This window comes from Scardinius erythrophthalmus, assembly GCF_964197995.2.
Source record: "Scardinius erythrophthalmus genome assembly, chromosome: 22".
Lineage (NCBI taxonomy): Eukaryota > Metazoa > Chordata > Actinopteri > Cypriniformes > Leuciscidae > Scardinius > Scardinius erythrophthalmus.
In genome coordinates this window covers 29,463,770-29,479,669 of record NC_138242.1, presented here as the reverse complement: position 1 = coordinate 29,479,669, position 15,900 = coordinate 29,463,770, and the positions used below count along the sequence as shown (strand labels likewise).

Sequence of the window (15,900 nt, the reverse complement as noted above, 5' to 3'; positions counted from 1 at the left end):
TTAATTTCCAGTTTGAATCAAATAAAAGCCTTGATATGTTTCTGGTCCACCGTCAGAGTTGATTTAATCCCTTAATTTGATTTGGTGCTGGGTGATTTATTCTTCAGTTTATCCGTAAACAGGCCAACATCCAGGTCGAGTCTTACGAGTCATCCACCTGCGCTTGTTATTAGCCTGTTAGCGGGGATAAAACCAGCTCGAGACCCCCGATAATCCCACAAATCCTTCGGCGGCGATTTATCCGTTAATCTGAAATCCGCGATTTAAGATGAGATCTTGTTTTTTTTTTAGTCGAAGAATGATGTTTCAGTTATATCTGTCTCTCTCATCAGCAGCAATACACAACCTCTGCTGTCTCATTCACACATACACACTCGCGGGTACACACGCACACAAACCGACGTCAGCAACACGCATGCGCAGCGCCGGCGCCGCAGTCTACAGCTTTAAACCACAGGCGTCAAGAATCCGTTCCTCGCGCTGTTATCTGTGCATTTGGTTGCTTTGGTGATGATGGAATGTAGATTTATAACGGCATTTTTATGTCACGTTCACGCGCATCTGTTAACTGGCGACTATGATGCCATAATTTGTTATTAAAAAACACTCCTGGAGGTAAAATAGTGGCTGACATTATAGAGAGAGTTCGCCAGAATTAAATGAGATAATCGACTACTTAGAAGAAATGCTTATTTGTTAACCAGTGTTATTTTCAGTAATTTAATGTGATTTCTTGCGCCCCCTTGTGTCCGAGCAAAGACGTTACAGCTAATAACATAGATCGAAAAAGTAACATGAGCGTTATAAAAGATTTATTATGAAAACTGATAAGAATACAATATTAACCTTTCTTCACAATGTTTTGTAGCTGGAAATTAAAAAAGGCACTCATTTACGTAGTGCTTAGAGTGGTTATTCATGCCATCAGAAGTAAAACAGACATTTTGATGTATTAAAATTACTAATACTTTGTGGTTAAACATAATTGAAATATATGACAGCTGCTATGTAATAAGAATGCACAGTTCAGAGGTATCTATAAATAAACCTGGTGACTCAGAGTTTGGTCAAGAACACATCTTTCATATCTCACCTCAAAATCAAAAGAAAATTTGAAAATATATTTGCATGAACTGCAGTCTATTTTCTCATTACAACAAATGAGAGAAAAAAAATACTAAATCGGATTCAAATAGTAACATTCATAATTCATAATATTATTTGTTGTACTGACATTAATTTAAGCCTTAAATCTCATGATTAATAATTAACTCAAAAAGTATAACAGAGCATTATGAAAATTAGGAAAGTTTTTAATGGTCCTAAAAATAGGCTTATTTTTCTTTCTGCAGAATATCATTTTTCTTTGGTTTTTGAGGGTGAAAATAATCTGGGCATGTTTTTGTGAGCTTCAACAATATCTTCATACAAGATGTTGGCCTGATCACATCTGGTCCATTGCGGTTATTTCATCCACTTTAGTCGTGCTATTTATCCTTTCTTTTCTCTGCAGACCAAAGACCTAGAAACACAAGGGAAAATAAGTTATGATGAGTTACAATCCACATATTCACAGGTCAATCATACAGTGGCAGAAATATTATTAGCAAATATGATTATTTTGCTCACCAGATCACATATTTGGAAAAGTAATTCTCATAATTGTGAATAATTATAATGAATTATATTAAACGATTTTAGTTAAGATTCTTATAAAACACCTGTCTTCTACCTCACGCATATACACACACACACACACACCTGTGTGCGGTGTTGTCTGTTCATAGTTTTGCAGAGCGAGATGAGATAATACCCAGCATCCGTTCCATGTCATTGGCCGAGGTAAGCCACGCCCCTCCGTCGGCGACCAGTATAGTTCCAGTGACGTATGAAGCAGCGCGGCTGGCCAGGAAGAGAACCGCATGTGCAATCTCCGTCTTATTGCCGGCTCTTTGCAACGGGATGCTGCGGAAAGCCCCTGCTGTCTCGGCATGAGAACCACCTGAAAGAAGAGGAGGATAATAATTGATAGTGAAAAAGAAATAGAGAGACTAACATTTGGCTACACACACAACTGGTCTTACCCAGTCTACGGTATCCCTCTGTGCCAGAGATGGGCCCTGGGGCCACTGTGTTCACCCTCACACCACTGGGGCCCCACTCGACCGCCAAGTGCCTTGTCATGGCATCTACAAACACACATATGCAGATAATTAGTCATTCTTTTCAGCCTATAGAATATTTCATATCCTTAAAGGGATAGTGCGTAGCTGTCAATGGAGGAACAGAAAGCTCTCAGATTTTATCAAAAAGATCTTCATTTGTGTTCTGAAGATGAACAAAAGTCTTACGGGTTTGGAACGACATTAGGGTGAGTAATTAATGACAGAATTTTCATTTTTGGGTGATATATCCCTTTAACAGTCAACATGTAAAAAATATTGCAATCAACATTATGGGGTCAAAATTTTTTTTTTAAATATATGCATGTATGAATCATTCACAATAAGACCAGCAACATGAATTAAAATAAATGGATAAATGGGGGTAATTTTGATTTCATGCCATTTTAAACACCAGATGTAATATGGTTTTATTTAATTAAATGTTTTTAATTTAGTAGCCGCTTTTATCCAAAGTGATTTGGAGTAACATCACCTTTCATACTACCTTGATGTATTAATCTGAATACTATTGTTGTCTTATTGTTAACACAGTTAGTCCTATAATATTTAAATACTATATATTCTAACATTTATAAAAGCAATCATGCGACTTTATAAAGCAGACAATTATACCAGAACATCAACCAAAAAAGGACACTGACCATTTGCAGCCTTTGCTGACCCAGCATGCACCTGGAGAGCCTGACCTCTGTACCCCAGTGTGGCGGAAATGTTGACGATGGAGCCGCCATGATCCTGAGGGAGAAAAATAAAGCCACAGAGTATGAGACACTGATTATTAATCACTGATCGATACAAAGTGAGGAACAAGTGAGGAAAAAAAAAGTCAAGATGCAAGATATCTTGGTAATAACAATTATTGGTACTGCAAAGGTCAATGTACATCTTTACCTTGAACCATTTGTCAAACAGCACTTTACTAGCGTTGAAAGTTCCCATGGTGTCGATCTCCATTACTGTCTTGAAAGCGTTAAATGACAAGGATGTAGCTGGGCACAAGAAATTACCAGCAGCATCTGAGAAAGAAAAATACAATCCACAAAACATACATAAATAATATATGCATGCATGCATGCATGTATGTACAGTGCTATGCATAAGTTTAGACACCCATGCTAAAGTTGACTAAAAAGAGGAATAAAAAATCATCTTTTGGAAATTTAACTTAAAGGTATAGCGGAGGATGTTTTACTTCCTGGTGGGTAGTGTAAACTATTGGTCCTCCTAATTGTCAATCATTCTGGTGAATCAATCAAACTTTTCAAAAAGTGGAGAGGGCGGGTCTTATCTAAAATTTGGAAAGATCCTCCGCTATACCTTTAATGCCTTAATTTTAAAAAATGGGAAAAATACAAACTTTAAGGACACCAATTTTCTTTGTGAATGAATAATGTATAGTAAATAAATAAATGTTCTTCCTTAAAATACAGGGTGCATAAGTCTGGACACCCCTATGTTGGCATGGTTTTATTTCAGTTAGCCTAAAAGCTAGTTTGATTTGCATTGAGAGATGATCTTATGGAAAGTACTCCATGCCAATCTCTAGGTATGGTGAAGGCTGTGTGATGATGTGGGGCTATTTTAATTCCAAAGGCCAAGGGAACTTTATCAGGATGCATAGTATCCTGGATCCATGAAGTAACTGGCCTTTAAAAATAAAAATCTGCCTGCCTCTATGGGAATTTAACATAGGGGTGTCCAAACTTATGCACCCTGTATTTTAAGGAAGAACATGTATTTATTTACGATACATTATTCATTCACAAAGAAAATTGGTGTCCTTAAAGGTTGGATTTTTCCTAATTTTTTTTTAATTATTAATGCATTAAGTTCAATTTCCAAAAGATGATTTTTTATTCCTCTTTTTAGTCAACTTTAGCATGGGTGTCTAAACTTATGCATAGCACTGTATGTATGTATGTATGTATATTGTATAATGCATATTATTTTATTTTATTGTTAATATCTAGAAAACAAATCCATGACTGTGACATTATGTTGTTACGGAATGCATGTATTGAACGTTATATTAATATGAAAGTAATGGAAAAAACTGTCTATACTATAATTAGTCTGAGTACTAAAGAAAGAATTATTTATAAATGTAATTTTCCTGGAAAAGGAGTCCTGATGTAAGAGTACCAGTAGACGGCCTAACTACGTACATATATTACGTAATCACATTAGAGTATGATAAAAGAAACTTGGTCAGAGGGTGTTAGCTGGTCCATATCTATATCTATCTGAAGATCTCCTTGGTAATACACTGTACAGTATGTTTGTGACATTATATGATTTTTTATTTATTTATTTTTATTGTAAAGGCACTGTGTTTGACCTCTGGTAACTTCTAACTTAAGCCTTACTGTTAATAAGTATGTCAACACGTCCAAATGTCTTCAACGTTTCATCCACGGCAGCAGTAATTGTCTCTGGTTGACGCACATCCATCACTATTGGCAAACATCGCTTGCCTGTAGCGCTGATTAACTTCTTTGCTGCCTAAAACACACGCACACACACACACACACACACACACACACACACACACTTAAAGATGAATAACTCTTCATCAAAGAAATTCCATAAATGAGTTTGGAGATTTAATGAGACAGTACCTCAGAGAGTTTCTCCAGATTTCTGCTGGCAATGACCGTGTCACACCCATGGCTGAATGAATTGTTAAAGGAAGAAAAGTAAAAAAAAATAAACGTCAAATAACTTTTGCAAGAGCATCAGAAAACATATTCTGATGAATTTGAAGATGCAGGCTTGAGAAAACTACATGCTACCAAAGGTCACTCACTCACAAAGGTTAAAGATAAAAGGTGAGTGAGTGAGTGAGTGAGTGAGTGAGTGAGTGAGTGAGTGAGTGAGTGAGTGAAAGTGTCAGATTAAAAGTTCAGTCTTGACAGTGGAAAATTACTGAAAACTCACCGCATAAGAATTTCTGCTATTCTAAATCCAATACCTGAGCCTCCGCCAGTTATAAAGGCAACCTGATCACTGGGCAAACACACAAAAAACTATTATAATAAAAAGTATTATGATTATTATACTGTAAGAATAATATATATATATATATATATATATATATATATATATATATATATATATATATATATATATATATATATATATATATATATATATTAATACATACATACCGGTATATATATATATATATATACATATGTATTTATTTATTAATATTCAAATACTATACTATATTCAAATACTATAAATACTGATTCTATGTATGCATATTAGAATGCCCTCATTAGTTTTTGAGCAATGTAGGGACTTCCAATGCAAAAATGAAAACTCAAAGGAGTTTATTGAGCTTACATGAGCAGATCAGGGCTGTAGATGTGTGTGTATGTGCGCAAACACTCATCAGTCTCGATGTCCTCAGGCGAAATACTGACCAGCTGAGGTTTCTCTGCCATGATGCTTCTAAAGAACCACACAAAGCCATAAAAACCATGTAAAAACTCAACTTTTGCTCACACCGCATTAGCAAATAACAGTTGAACCTACTAAAAATCCACATCTACTAGAAGAACTGATTTTGCACCAGCTCACTTGTACGACCGTGAGGGGAAAAGTCACAACAAAGCGTGAAAAATGATTCAGAGTTGCATTACCCAAAATGTGAATCCGTTGACGATCAGCTCCCACGCTGTTCATGAAGTTTAAGCAAAAGTTGTTTTCATTCTGCACGACGGACTTCTGTACCTGGCGAGATGCGTGACGTCAAAAGAACGTGCAACGCACGGCATTATGGGAAATGTAGGCCAGTGTTACCAGCGGTGGATGTGATGCCAAGCGTAAAAGTTATGTATAATTTGAACGTTATGATTAAAAAAAGTGTTCACATTGTGCCCATTTAATAAACAAATGCTCTCCTGAGCGACTTATCGCTTTAGGAACAAACCGTGTAGGTTCCTTGAGATTACACCTCAGAAAAGTACTGATGGTATCAGAATGATTAGCACATTCATGTACCACAGTATTTACATAAGGCAAAATAATATTAATGTACTACCATGGAAGTTGTATGATACTGAGAGGGAAGTCCTACCTAGTTACATTTTAAAACATGATTAAAAAAACAACACAGCCAATGGGTAAAAACCAAAGTAATCATTTTAATACATGGAATGTCAAGTTTTACATATACAAACTAAGACATTGTGACTACTCATTTGAATGGGTGTTAAATGTATACATTTATACAGAGACAAAAAACGTTTCATTTTGATGTTTTGTATAATGATCGGGTCCATCACAGCATCTGGACGACCTGTTTGGCTCTCTGTTGCCTCTTTTCAGCATCTGCTGTATCTGCCTCTTCTCCTTGTCCTTCCCAACGCACAATCGCTTCAGCTTTCTGCAGTGTGGAGGATCGTGCCAATCCTTGTAGACCGTCAATATACAATAACAGCATCTCAAAATGATCATCAGACACCTGAGAGAGAGAGAAATGCATAGGCATGTTTGCCACAAAAAAAGACTATGATCGCTGTGATTAGGAAAGCATGCGTTCCATGTTTTATTACTGTAAAAAGTGTGTAAAGCTGTAGATGATTGACGTTTCTCATACCTTCACACTGTCATACATGTGTTGCAATAACCACGTTTGCCTGGCTTTATTAAACTTCCACGCTTCACGTTTTTTAGACCAGCTAACAAACATAAAATAAATCAGTTAAAGCAATATTTAGAATAAGGAAACATTTACACGTATGAAAATAACTGTTTTTGTACTACCATGCGAGGTATTCCAGTGCCTGCGTCTCTGCAACATTGGTCTTAACCTTCTCTGGTTTTATGTTTTTGCCTTCTTCCTTCAGCTTCCTCTTCTCCTCCTTTTTCAGAATCTTCTTCAACTTCCTCTCCAGCACTCGTCTCTCCTCAGGACTCAGCTCTTCCTCTCCATCGAGGCCGTTTTCATCCTCCACTCCAGAGGTGTTCACATCTCCAGAACTCTGAAAAATCATGTGCGGTTTAAAATTCACATCGCTTCAAGATTCATGATAAATAGAAAGATCTAAAGAACAGCATTTTTCTTGTAACATTATAAATGTCTTTACTATCACTTTTTATCAATTTAATGTGTCATTATTGAATAGAAGTACTAATTTTTTTAAAAATATCTTACAGAACCCAAAATTTAGAATGGTATACACATTGCAAAGAAAGCAAAAAGGCATTTGTTTTATAGAAATGCTTAATTACGTTCATTCTGTTTATTCCAGAATAATCAAATTCTGAATGATTATCATATTCAAATACCATTTACAAAACATTTATACATAAAGCAGATGCTTTTATCATAAGAGCCGAAAATAGTCAAAGTATCACTCTAAAAAATGCTGGGTTGTTTAAACCCAATTTTCGGTCAAATATGGTCAAACCCAAAAGTTGGATTAAAAATCATTATAAAAATGTAACCCAACAGCTGGGTTTGTCCATATTTGACCCAAACTTGGGTTAAAACAAACCAGCATTCTTTAGTGTACACACAATGTGAAGTTCAAGACGTTTAAGATTTAAGACGCTTACGAAGCCAGTAATATTGGAGTATTATTTCTACACTATTATAGTATTTTTTTTTTTCATATTTTGTATACTTTAGAAAATATTTTTACTTTAATATTTTCAGGATTGTTTTAATTTTAGTTACATTTTTGGTCATTGTGTTGTGCTTTTGTAAATTTTACTGTTTAAAATAGAAGGTTTTAGTTATTTTTAGCACTTCAACTTCAACTTATTTTATTTCAGTTTGTTGCCAAGACGTGTTTTTTTTGTTTATAGATTGACCTATTGTTAGTGTAACTAAACTTTATTTTAATCTTGTCTAAAATAACTGAAGGAGAACAAAAATAACCAACACAGTTAGCAAAGAAATGTATATATATAAAATAATACATTTCTGGTTTTGAGAATTTGCCCATCACACACACAAATAATTGAGTTCTCCTTCACTGTGCAGCTTTATATCTTCAGAGGAGCTAATGGAGCATTTATCCATCATATTGTTTAGTGTAAACAAAGGCGGCCATTGTCCGTGTATAATCTGGCCCTCCTGTATTTACATATTTGTACATGAGACAGCGAGAATTCACCAGGAGAAACGTCTGCAGAACGAAGGAGGAGAAGGAGAAGAACGGAGGAAAAAAAGAAACAACAACAAATGTCAGACTTCTACATTTATTTCTCCATGACCTTAAAGGATATACACATGCATACAAGAACAAACCAGGACAACTTAATAAATATGGATACAAATCTAATACAATACACACGGTAAGATCATTATTTTGACCATTTCATTTCAAACTATCAGCGGATTACTAGTGAAAAACAGAAAATCAGAAAAATGCACATTAGTAAAATTCTGCAGGCAAATCCATTGTCTGTTGTAAATACCGTAGAGATGTATAAAGCGCAGCTCGCATAGAAGGTACTTTCAAACCAAGCAGCTTTCTGTTGGTCAGTGTGAACGACTTGAAAATGAGCGAAATCTGCATGGGGAATATCTTCACCCTTTCGCAAAACTCCCAATCGCACGGATTCCTATTGGAATAACTGGATTTCGCCAAGCATAGTAAATGTGACTGTAGTATTAACTAATAATTTTAATATTTTTGATTTTACATTTAACATGAACAAATAATTAATAAATGCTGTAACCATCAACTCGCTGAGCAACAGTAAATGTGACTGCAACTTAAATACACATATTTTGAAACATGCATCAAGATTAGTAGTTTAACATCAATGTGCATGTGTCTTTGTGCAGTTCAGTACTTGATAAAGAGAAGAAAATGCAGAAAACTCCAGTATATTTCCACACTATGTGACAATGGAAGTGATAGAAGGGAAGATGATGGAAGATCCGATGACCTTTGACCCCACCGTTCGACCTGTTATTGACGTCAACGAAACGAACTCCACTTCGCCGGACACCTACGCCATAAGTCTTCTTCTCTCCTGCATCTACACCGTCCTGCTCTTCCCGCTCGGCCTCGTGGGTAACATCCTGATTCTGCTGGTGAACTTTGACCCTCGTCAACGGATGAGCCCCCCTGACCTCTACTTCACTAATTTGGCTCTGGCCGACCTGGTGCTGGTGCTGGACTCGCTCATCGAGGTGTTCAACCTGAGCGAGCACTACTACGACGACGCAGTGCTGTGCTCCTGCATGGCCATCTTCCTGCAGGTCAACATGTACAGCAGTGTGTTCTCTCTCACCTGGATGAGTCTGGACCGGTGCCTTGCGCTGACCGGCCTCAGCACGCGTGCGCTACCCGAAAACGTTTCCGTCTCACACCATTCGCGCGTCGCCCGTAGGGCTTGCGTGACCATTTGGGCGGCGGCCACCCTGTGCACGCTGATCCCATTCGCTACTGCGCACATGCATCACGGCTGGGGGCGTGGCTTCTGTTTTGCGGGTGTGGCCGAGGTGCAATGGCTGGAGGTGACGCTGGGATTCGCCCTGCCTTTTTGCGTGATGGGCGTCTGCTACACCCTGATCGCACGTGTGCTTCTGCACTCCGATAGGCCGCAGCGAACCAAAGCCCTGCGCATGATCGTCGCGGCCGTGAGCGTGTTTTTTGTGTGCTGGCTTCCGGAGAATGTTTTCATCAGCGTGCATCTCCTGAGTGGCGACACTGAGGCCTCACGGCGGAGAGGAAACCACACATTATGGCAGCGCTACCCGCTGACGGGACACGTGGTGACCTTGGCGGCCTGCGCCAACAGCTGCCTGAACCCGCTCGTCTACAGCCTGCTGGGAAACACGTTCAGACAGAAACTGCAAGTGTTTGTCACACACCACGTGCGCTGCCTGAATACATGCGGGCAGAATGTGAGCGCGGCGCCACCCTGTCTATGCGTCGCTTGCAGAAACGCACAGCATTCGTACTCGCATGAGAATAAGAAGGAGGAAGAGCGTGACCTCAGGAGCGGCGAGGAGGGTCGAGAGTGTGTGTGTGACAGAGTGGGATAAACAGTCATGTTGTAATGACACAAGACAAGTTCTTGATTATATCCACTCTTTGACAGAAAATAATACTTATATTAAGCAAGGATGCCTAAAAAGTGATTGAATATGACACTTATATTGATACAAAACATTTCTATTTCAAATAAATGCTGTTCTTTTGATCTTTCTATTCATCAAACACTCCTGCTCATGATTTCAACTAAAATATGAAGCAGCACAACTGTTTTCAACATTGATAATAATCAGAAATGAACTCACCTCGGCTGTACTTTTCTTTCTCTTCTTCTGTTTCTTCTCTTCAGTAGTGTGTGTGTTTGTTTCTTCTTCCTGTGGCGTCACCGGATCTGATTCAGGAGCAACAGCTTCAGAGTCCTGCTAATTCAAAACATCTATTACAATATTTATTCACAGCATTTAAATAAAATCATATATAATATATTAGCTCACAAACAGCAATTCAATTCACCCAGAGAACCAAATGGATTAGAGAGGACTGGAAAATATGAATGCTTATGTGTCGTTATAATAGCATCAACTCTCTGGACAGCATTACCCATCATTCCAAACTTTGACAAACATAAAATATAAAAGCAAAGTGTTTCTCATCACCTTGTGTTTCCTTTTCTTCTTTTTCTTCTTCTCCTTTATGGGATCTTCCTGCTTGTGTGTTTCCTCCATCGGTTCAGTGTCCTGCGGTTCCTCTGTGATGTTTTCTACAGGAACACATACCTGAAAACACACACACAAGAGAGATCATTTTATATATATATGATCAGTCTATTAAACCTTTGACAAGTATGATCACAGTGAACATTCAGATCTGCTATATCTTTTATTACCATATCTGAATTTCAGCTCTTCATCAGCACGTGATACAAACAGTAACGATTGCGTTGGTTTTAGCGTATCAATTCCATCCTTTAAAGTGGATTTGCTTTCGAAAGAAAACAGTTTCTTCTCGACGTGTCAAAAACACGAACCAGGCTCTTCCTGTCTCAGCTACAACTACTGTGTTTGAGGGGGCGGGGCAAAGTAGGCACTGTTCGCAGGCAGCCAATGAAAACCACAGGCTGGCATTATGCAAATTTGTTACAAACCTACATAGGTTTGAGCAGGAAATAAGACTGGAATTCCTGACGACTCGTTACAGGCAATCTGTTCAGAATCGGTTCTTTATTTTAGGAGACAATAACTCTATTTTTTGTGCACTTTGATTCTTTGCAGACCTTTATAAATCACAAACAGCTTTATTACACACTGCATTAAAGGTAAGGGGTGCTTTAAAACTGAGAGCATAATTTATGTTGTAGAAAAAAAACGTTCAAATATCTTCAAGTAGTGTTCACCACAGACATTATGTTGTACTCTTAAATTGAAGTTTCTGAGAGAACCCATGCATGGACGATTAGCATTCCAGGTGTGCCTACAAACTCACATCACATCTGAACAGCTGTATATGTGGACATAAACACGGTCGCCTGAGCAGATTACGACACGTTGTTGGTTTTATATCAGAATAATGATATAAGAGAAATAACAGTATAATGAAAGTGACATACTGATTCATCCATTGGGAAAACAAGCTTTACAAAATTACATGTTACAGGATGTGTTCATATTATACATGTAATATAATAATATTTTATGCATATTCTATAACTACTATAAACTAATCAAGTACATTATTATTATGTTGCCTTTATCATACATGTGAAACATAGATTTATATAGTGGCAAAAGATTTATTCGGTTTATTTGAACTCACCTCGGCTGTACTTTTCTTTCTCTTCTTCTGTTTCTTCTCTTCAGTAGTGTGTGTGTTTGTTTCTTCTTCCTGTGGCGTCACCGGATCTGATTCAGGAGCAACAGCTTCAGAGTCCTGCTAATTCAAAACATCTATTACAATATTTATTCACAGCATTTAAATAAAATCATATATAATATATTAGCTCACAAACAGCAATTCAATTCACCCAGAGAACCAAATGGATTAGAGAGGACTGGAAAATATGAATGCTTATGTGTCGTTATTCATGCATTTTACAGCACAAGTATTCAGCATCAACTCTCTGGACAGCATTACCCATCATTCCAAAACTTTGACAAACATAAAATATAAAATAAAGTATTTCTCATCTCCTTGTGTTTCTTTTTCTTCTTCTTCTTCTCCTTTATGGGATCTTCCTGCTTGTGTGTTTCCTCCATCGGTTCAGTGTCCTGCAGTTCCTCTGTGATGTTTTCTACAGGAACACATACCTGAAAACACACACACAAGAGAGATCATTTTATATATATGCTAAGTCTATTAAACCTTTGACAAGTATGATCACAGCAAACATTCAGATCTGCCACTGATCCAGAGAGAGCAGTCATCTATAGATATGAATTTAACCGCATCAGTATTGTATCAATTACAACAAGAGACTGTTAAAAATATATTTATTTGTCATTCAATCATTCCAGGAGATTTGTTCAAAAACACTGATTCATCCAGTAATGAAACAAGTGAAGTGTTTATGAGTGAGTCATTGAATCATTCATACAAATATTTTTTAAATCTTTTCTAGGGTTAATCTAATTAATTAAATATTTTTTAAAGAGACTGCAGCCATTTACATTTTGTCAGAAACTCTAGTAAATTACATTTTATTTCGTATAGTTGTCAAAATCGTGACCTCTGTTTTAAACAAACTACATTGTGATACTCGATTTATCCAGAATCATGCAGCTCTTATACACACAAACTATATGGTGACTTATATTTATGATATTCATAAGCAGTCATATAATACATACTTTAAAAAGGGAAATCACTTTCACTCACTTCAGACTTCTTTTTCTTCCTGCGTATATTCTCTTCATGATCTCCATTTAATTGTGTACTTGTTTCAAGCCCCTTTCATTTCCAAGAAACAAATAAATATAGTCATGAGCACACAATATTAAACGCAGAGTAAGCTTCTAACATTAATTAAACAATCATATATATATGCAGAATAACAGCCAGTTACCTCAGCTTTACTCTTCTTCTTCTTATGTTTGCGTATCTCAGTGTTTTCCTCAGTAGATTGAATCATCTGAATATTCTCCTCTGAAATGTTTTCTGTATCTTCACACACCTGAGAATTATGAACATCAAACAAATATTGACTTATATGAATATGAAAAATTCACCTTCTGGCTTATAGCTCATTTGATATGTGGATCTAATCAGTTATTATCCGACATGTGTTATTAGATCACAGTCAAATCATAGAGTACTATTATAACCACACACCTCATCGTCAGCCTTTCTCTTCTTCTTCTTTTTCTTCTTTCCATTCATCTCCTCCTTTCTCTCATCTTGAACACATGTGATTTCTTCGACATTGAGTTTGAGTTTCTTTTTCTTGTGAGAATCGAACTGAGGTACAAGAGCTTGACTCTTTGTCATGGCGCCAGATCTCAGGGGAAAAGAATAGCACATGTTCATTTGGATTTGATTACAACATACACTACCGTACAAAAGTGTATAATTTGTCACAAAAAGTGACAGACATTTATAATGTTACAAAAGAGTATTAACTATTTCAAATAAACACTGTTCTTCTGAACTTTCTATTCAGCAAATAATAAAAAAGTATATCATGGTTCCCACAAAAATATTAAGCAGCACAACTGTATTCAACATTTATTATAATAATAATCAGAAATGTGCAGCAAATCATCATATTAGAATGATTTCCGAAGGATCATGTGACACTGAAGACTGAAGTAATGATGCCGAAAATCACATGAATAAATTACATTTAAAAATATATTCAAGTTATTTTAAATTGTAATAATGTCACATTATTACTGTGTTTACTGTATGTTCAAATAAACGCAGCTTTAGTGAGCCTTCTTTCAAAAACATTTAATGAATCATAACACCCCCAAACTTTTGAACATTAGTGCATATAAACCAAATTAATCCAAACATATATCAACCTGTAAGTCAAAAATAATCATAAACTGCTTCTTAGATACACAAATAAGATGTTGTTTTTGTAGGTAAATAATGATTTAATCGTAAAGTAATATAGCAGCAGAGATGCATTCATGCACTTTAAACCACCCAGCACACACAAACTAATTAAGTTTACTTACAAGTCAAACAAAAAAATCTCCCAATGCTTCCTCAGATTCACGTGTGAACGGACAGCGCCATGAAAACGGAATCTGGACCACGTTCGATGACGTTTCTGGAGCTATGCAAAATATGCATCGCTGATTGGTTGATACTCAGAGCTCTGGGTAATGTAGTTCTTAAATTCTCTGTCACGTAATCTTAGAATACACTTTATTACATTTACACTTTATTATAATACGGTAATATTTTTATAATATTTGTATTATGAGCAGCCCTATAGTATATTTGAAGTGATTAGACAAACTATTCTCTTAAAACGTCTAAAGATAAAAGCGGAACTACATTTCAGTGAATTGTAGTTTCCTCCCGGGTGGAGTTTACAGTAGCACTCGTTACATGACCTGGGAGAGTTACGTCTGATGTGAAGAAGCTCTGAAGATGTCAAAAGCCTGCTTTAATTTATCACGAATTTCTTTAAGTCACAATGTTTTTGCAAGCCGAAGGAATGTGAATTTAAGGCAAGTGAATATTTTATCCTTGTATATAGATTATGAAATAGCAATCATTCACCTCGATAGGGTTTGTGCTGTCAAATTGCTCTGCGTTGGATATTAATGAAGACAAACTTTTAGTTAATTGAGACATTTTTGTTGATCACTGAAATGTATTTCTTAAACAGATTTCTTTTTTTTTTCGTTTAACACTCTTTAATGATCTCTTAAATAGTCACCTGACCTTGGCTTGAGGGATATCACATTCAGTGGTACATCATTGTTTTTGACAAAAATAAGCACTGGCTGTATTTATAATATCTCTAATGTTGTGATATTTAAGCAGATCTTTAAAAGTAATGTGTTTTATTAAATGTTCATTACTTTTCAACCTGTAGACCATGTGCCACAAGGATGCTGTCCATTACATCACAGCTTTATGCAAAGGCCAGAAAACCTCCGGATGACGATGAGGATGATGAAGCGATATCCAAGCCCATCAAGTTCTCAACAAGTAAAGCTAGTCACCGCAGCTGGAATGTGGACCGTTCCATGGGGAGCAATTTCCAGCGTCCCTGGTGGAAAGTTGTACCCATCAGCATCTTTGGAGTGGGCTTCCTCCTCTGGTGCGTGTTCAGGAAAGAGACCGAGCTGGACGAGACTCTGGATAAAAACCTGTACGAACATTTACCAGGACTGCTGTCCGACGACGAACAGGAGCAAGTCGCTGTCAAAAACAAACCATCATAGTGGCTTAAGAGACATTTTGCATTTGTGATGTTTATTTATCATTGAATGATGCCTTCAGAAGTAAAAATGCATTCTCCAAAGAGTCAGAAATCAAATTTGTTGAAATATCAAACTGACCGTCCAGACACTACGAGTGCAGTGAACCTGTAGTTTGGTTTATATTTAAAAGTCAGATAGGAAGCTAATGGAGAAACTTATGAATTGCAATTGTGGTGTTACTGCTGATTATGGGATCATTCAGGACACATTGAGAATGGGTCTTCATAAAGTAATGCTTGATCTGTATAATAAAGTGTGTAAACTTATTTTAGTAGTTGGTTTTTACTTTAAGGCCTGGTTTCACAGACA

General features: G+C 36.7%; 4 protein-coding genes across 7 annotated transcripts; 2 read left to right on the top strand and 2 right to left on the bottom strand.

The window, feature by feature from the left end:
• Window positions 1-795: 795 nt before the first annotated feature.
• decr2 (2,4-dienoyl CoA reductase 2, peroxisomal) lies at window positions 796-5,961 on the bottom strand. Of its 3 annotated transcripts, none has more exons than XM_081352227.1 (10): window positions 5,834-5,961; window positions 5,535-5,642; window positions 5,124-5,192; window positions 4,805-4,856; window positions 4,553-4,688; window positions 3,078-3,202; window positions 2,828-2,921; window positions 2,085-2,189; window positions 1,733-2,002; window positions 796-1,522 (listed from the first exon to the last, which is right to left on the bottom strand). In XM_081352227.1, exons 2-9 carry the CDS (start codon window positions 5,633-5,635, stop codon window positions 1,782-1,784), a joined length of 903 nt encoding a protein of 300 aa, XP_081208353.1. In that variant the 5' UTR covers window positions 5,636-5,642; window positions 5,834-5,961; the 3' UTR covers window positions 796-1,522; window positions 1,733-1,781. The 3 variants fall into 3 exon arrangements, with proteins under 3 accessions (XP_081208353.1, XP_081208352.1, XP_081208351.1); XM_081352226.1 differs by having other exon boundaries at window positions 1,762-2,002; window positions 5,834-5,944; XM_081352225.1 differs by having other exon boundaries at window positions 797-1,522; window positions 1,814-2,002; window positions 5,834-5,944.
• A 356-nt stretch (window positions 5,962-6,317) lies between these two features.
• Window positions 6,318-14,401, bottom strand: chlsn (cholesin). 2 transcript variants are annotated; one of them, XM_081352145.1, is made up of 11 exons: window positions 14,329-14,401; window positions 13,478-13,643; window positions 13,212-13,319; window positions 13,025-13,096; window positions 12,342-12,456; window positions 11,966-12,081; window positions 10,810-10,929; window positions 10,459-10,575; window positions 6,960-7,177; window positions 6,793-6,874; window positions 6,318-6,657 (listed from the first exon to the last, which is right to left on the bottom strand). In XM_081352145.1, the coding sequence occupies exons 2-11, from the start codon at window positions 13,631-13,633 to the stop codon at window positions 6,475-6,477; spliced, it is 1,287 nt and encodes a 428-aa protein (XP_081208271.1). In that variant the 5' UTR covers window positions 13,634-13,643; window positions 14,329-14,401; the 3' UTR covers window positions 6,318-6,474. The 2 variants fall into 2 exon arrangements, with proteins under 2 accessions (XP_081208271.1, XP_081208272.1); XM_081352146.1 differs by having other exon boundaries at window positions 10,459-10,572.
• Window positions 9,058-10,203, top strand: LOC308682398 (G-protein coupled estrogen receptor 1-like; the record flags this gene model as incomplete). The annotated part of the gene is made up of 1 exon (XM_081352108.1): window positions 9,058-10,203. The coding sequence occupies one exon, from the start codon at window positions 9,058-9,060 to the stop codon at window positions 10,201-10,203; it is 1,146 nt and encodes a 381-aa protein (XP_081208234.1).
• A 301-nt stretch (window positions 14,402-14,702) lies between the features above and the next one.
• Window positions 14,703-15,822, top strand: uqcc4 (ubiquinol-cytochrome c reductase complex assembly factor 4). The gene is made up of 2 exons (XM_081352038.1): window positions 14,703-14,829; window positions 15,201-15,822. The coding sequence occupies exons 1-2, from the start codon at window positions 14,750-14,752 to the stop codon at window positions 15,550-15,552; spliced, it is 432 nt and encodes a 143-aa protein (XP_081208164.1). The 5' UTR covers window positions 14,703-14,749; the 3' UTR covers window positions 15,553-15,822.
• Window positions 15,823-15,900: the final 78 nt, after the last annotated feature.

Excerpts from the sequence above, each read along its gene's own strand:
- chlsn (XM_081352145.1), bottom strand. The coding sequence starts at position 13,633 with ATGACAAAGAGTCAAGCTCTTGTACCTCAGTTCGATTCTCACAAGAAA. Across the intron at positions 12,082-12,341 it reads GAAGAAGAAAAAGAAACACA|AGGACTCTGAAGCTGTTGCT; the intron begins AGGAGATGAGAA and ends TTTTGAATTAGC. Across the intron at positions 10,930-11,965 it reads GAAAGAAAAGTACAGCCGAG|GTATGTGTTCCTGTAGAAAA; the intron begins GTGAGTTCAAAT and ends GTGTGTTTTCAG.
- uqcc4 (XM_081352038.1), top strand. The coding sequence starts at position 14,750 with ATGTCAAAAGCCTGCTTTAATTTATCACGAATTTCTTTAAGTCACAAT. Across the intron at positions 14,830-15,200 it reads CGAAGGAATGTGAATTTAAG|ACCATGTGCCACAAGGATGC; the intron begins GCAAGTGAATAT and ends TTCAACCTGTAG.
- decr2 (XM_081352225.1), bottom strand. The coding sequence starts at position 5,635 with ATGGCAGAGAAACCTCAGCTGGTCAGTATTTCGCCTGAGGACATCGAG. Across the intron at positions 3,203-4,552 it reads TGTTGACATACTTATTAACA|ATGCTGCTGGTAATTTCTTG; the intron begins GTAAGGCTTAAG and ends TTTCTTTCTCAG. Across the intron at positions 2,922-3,077 it reads TGTTTGACAAATGGTTCAAG|GATCATGGCGGCTCCATCGT; the intron begins GTAAAGATGTAC and ends TTTCTCCCTCAG.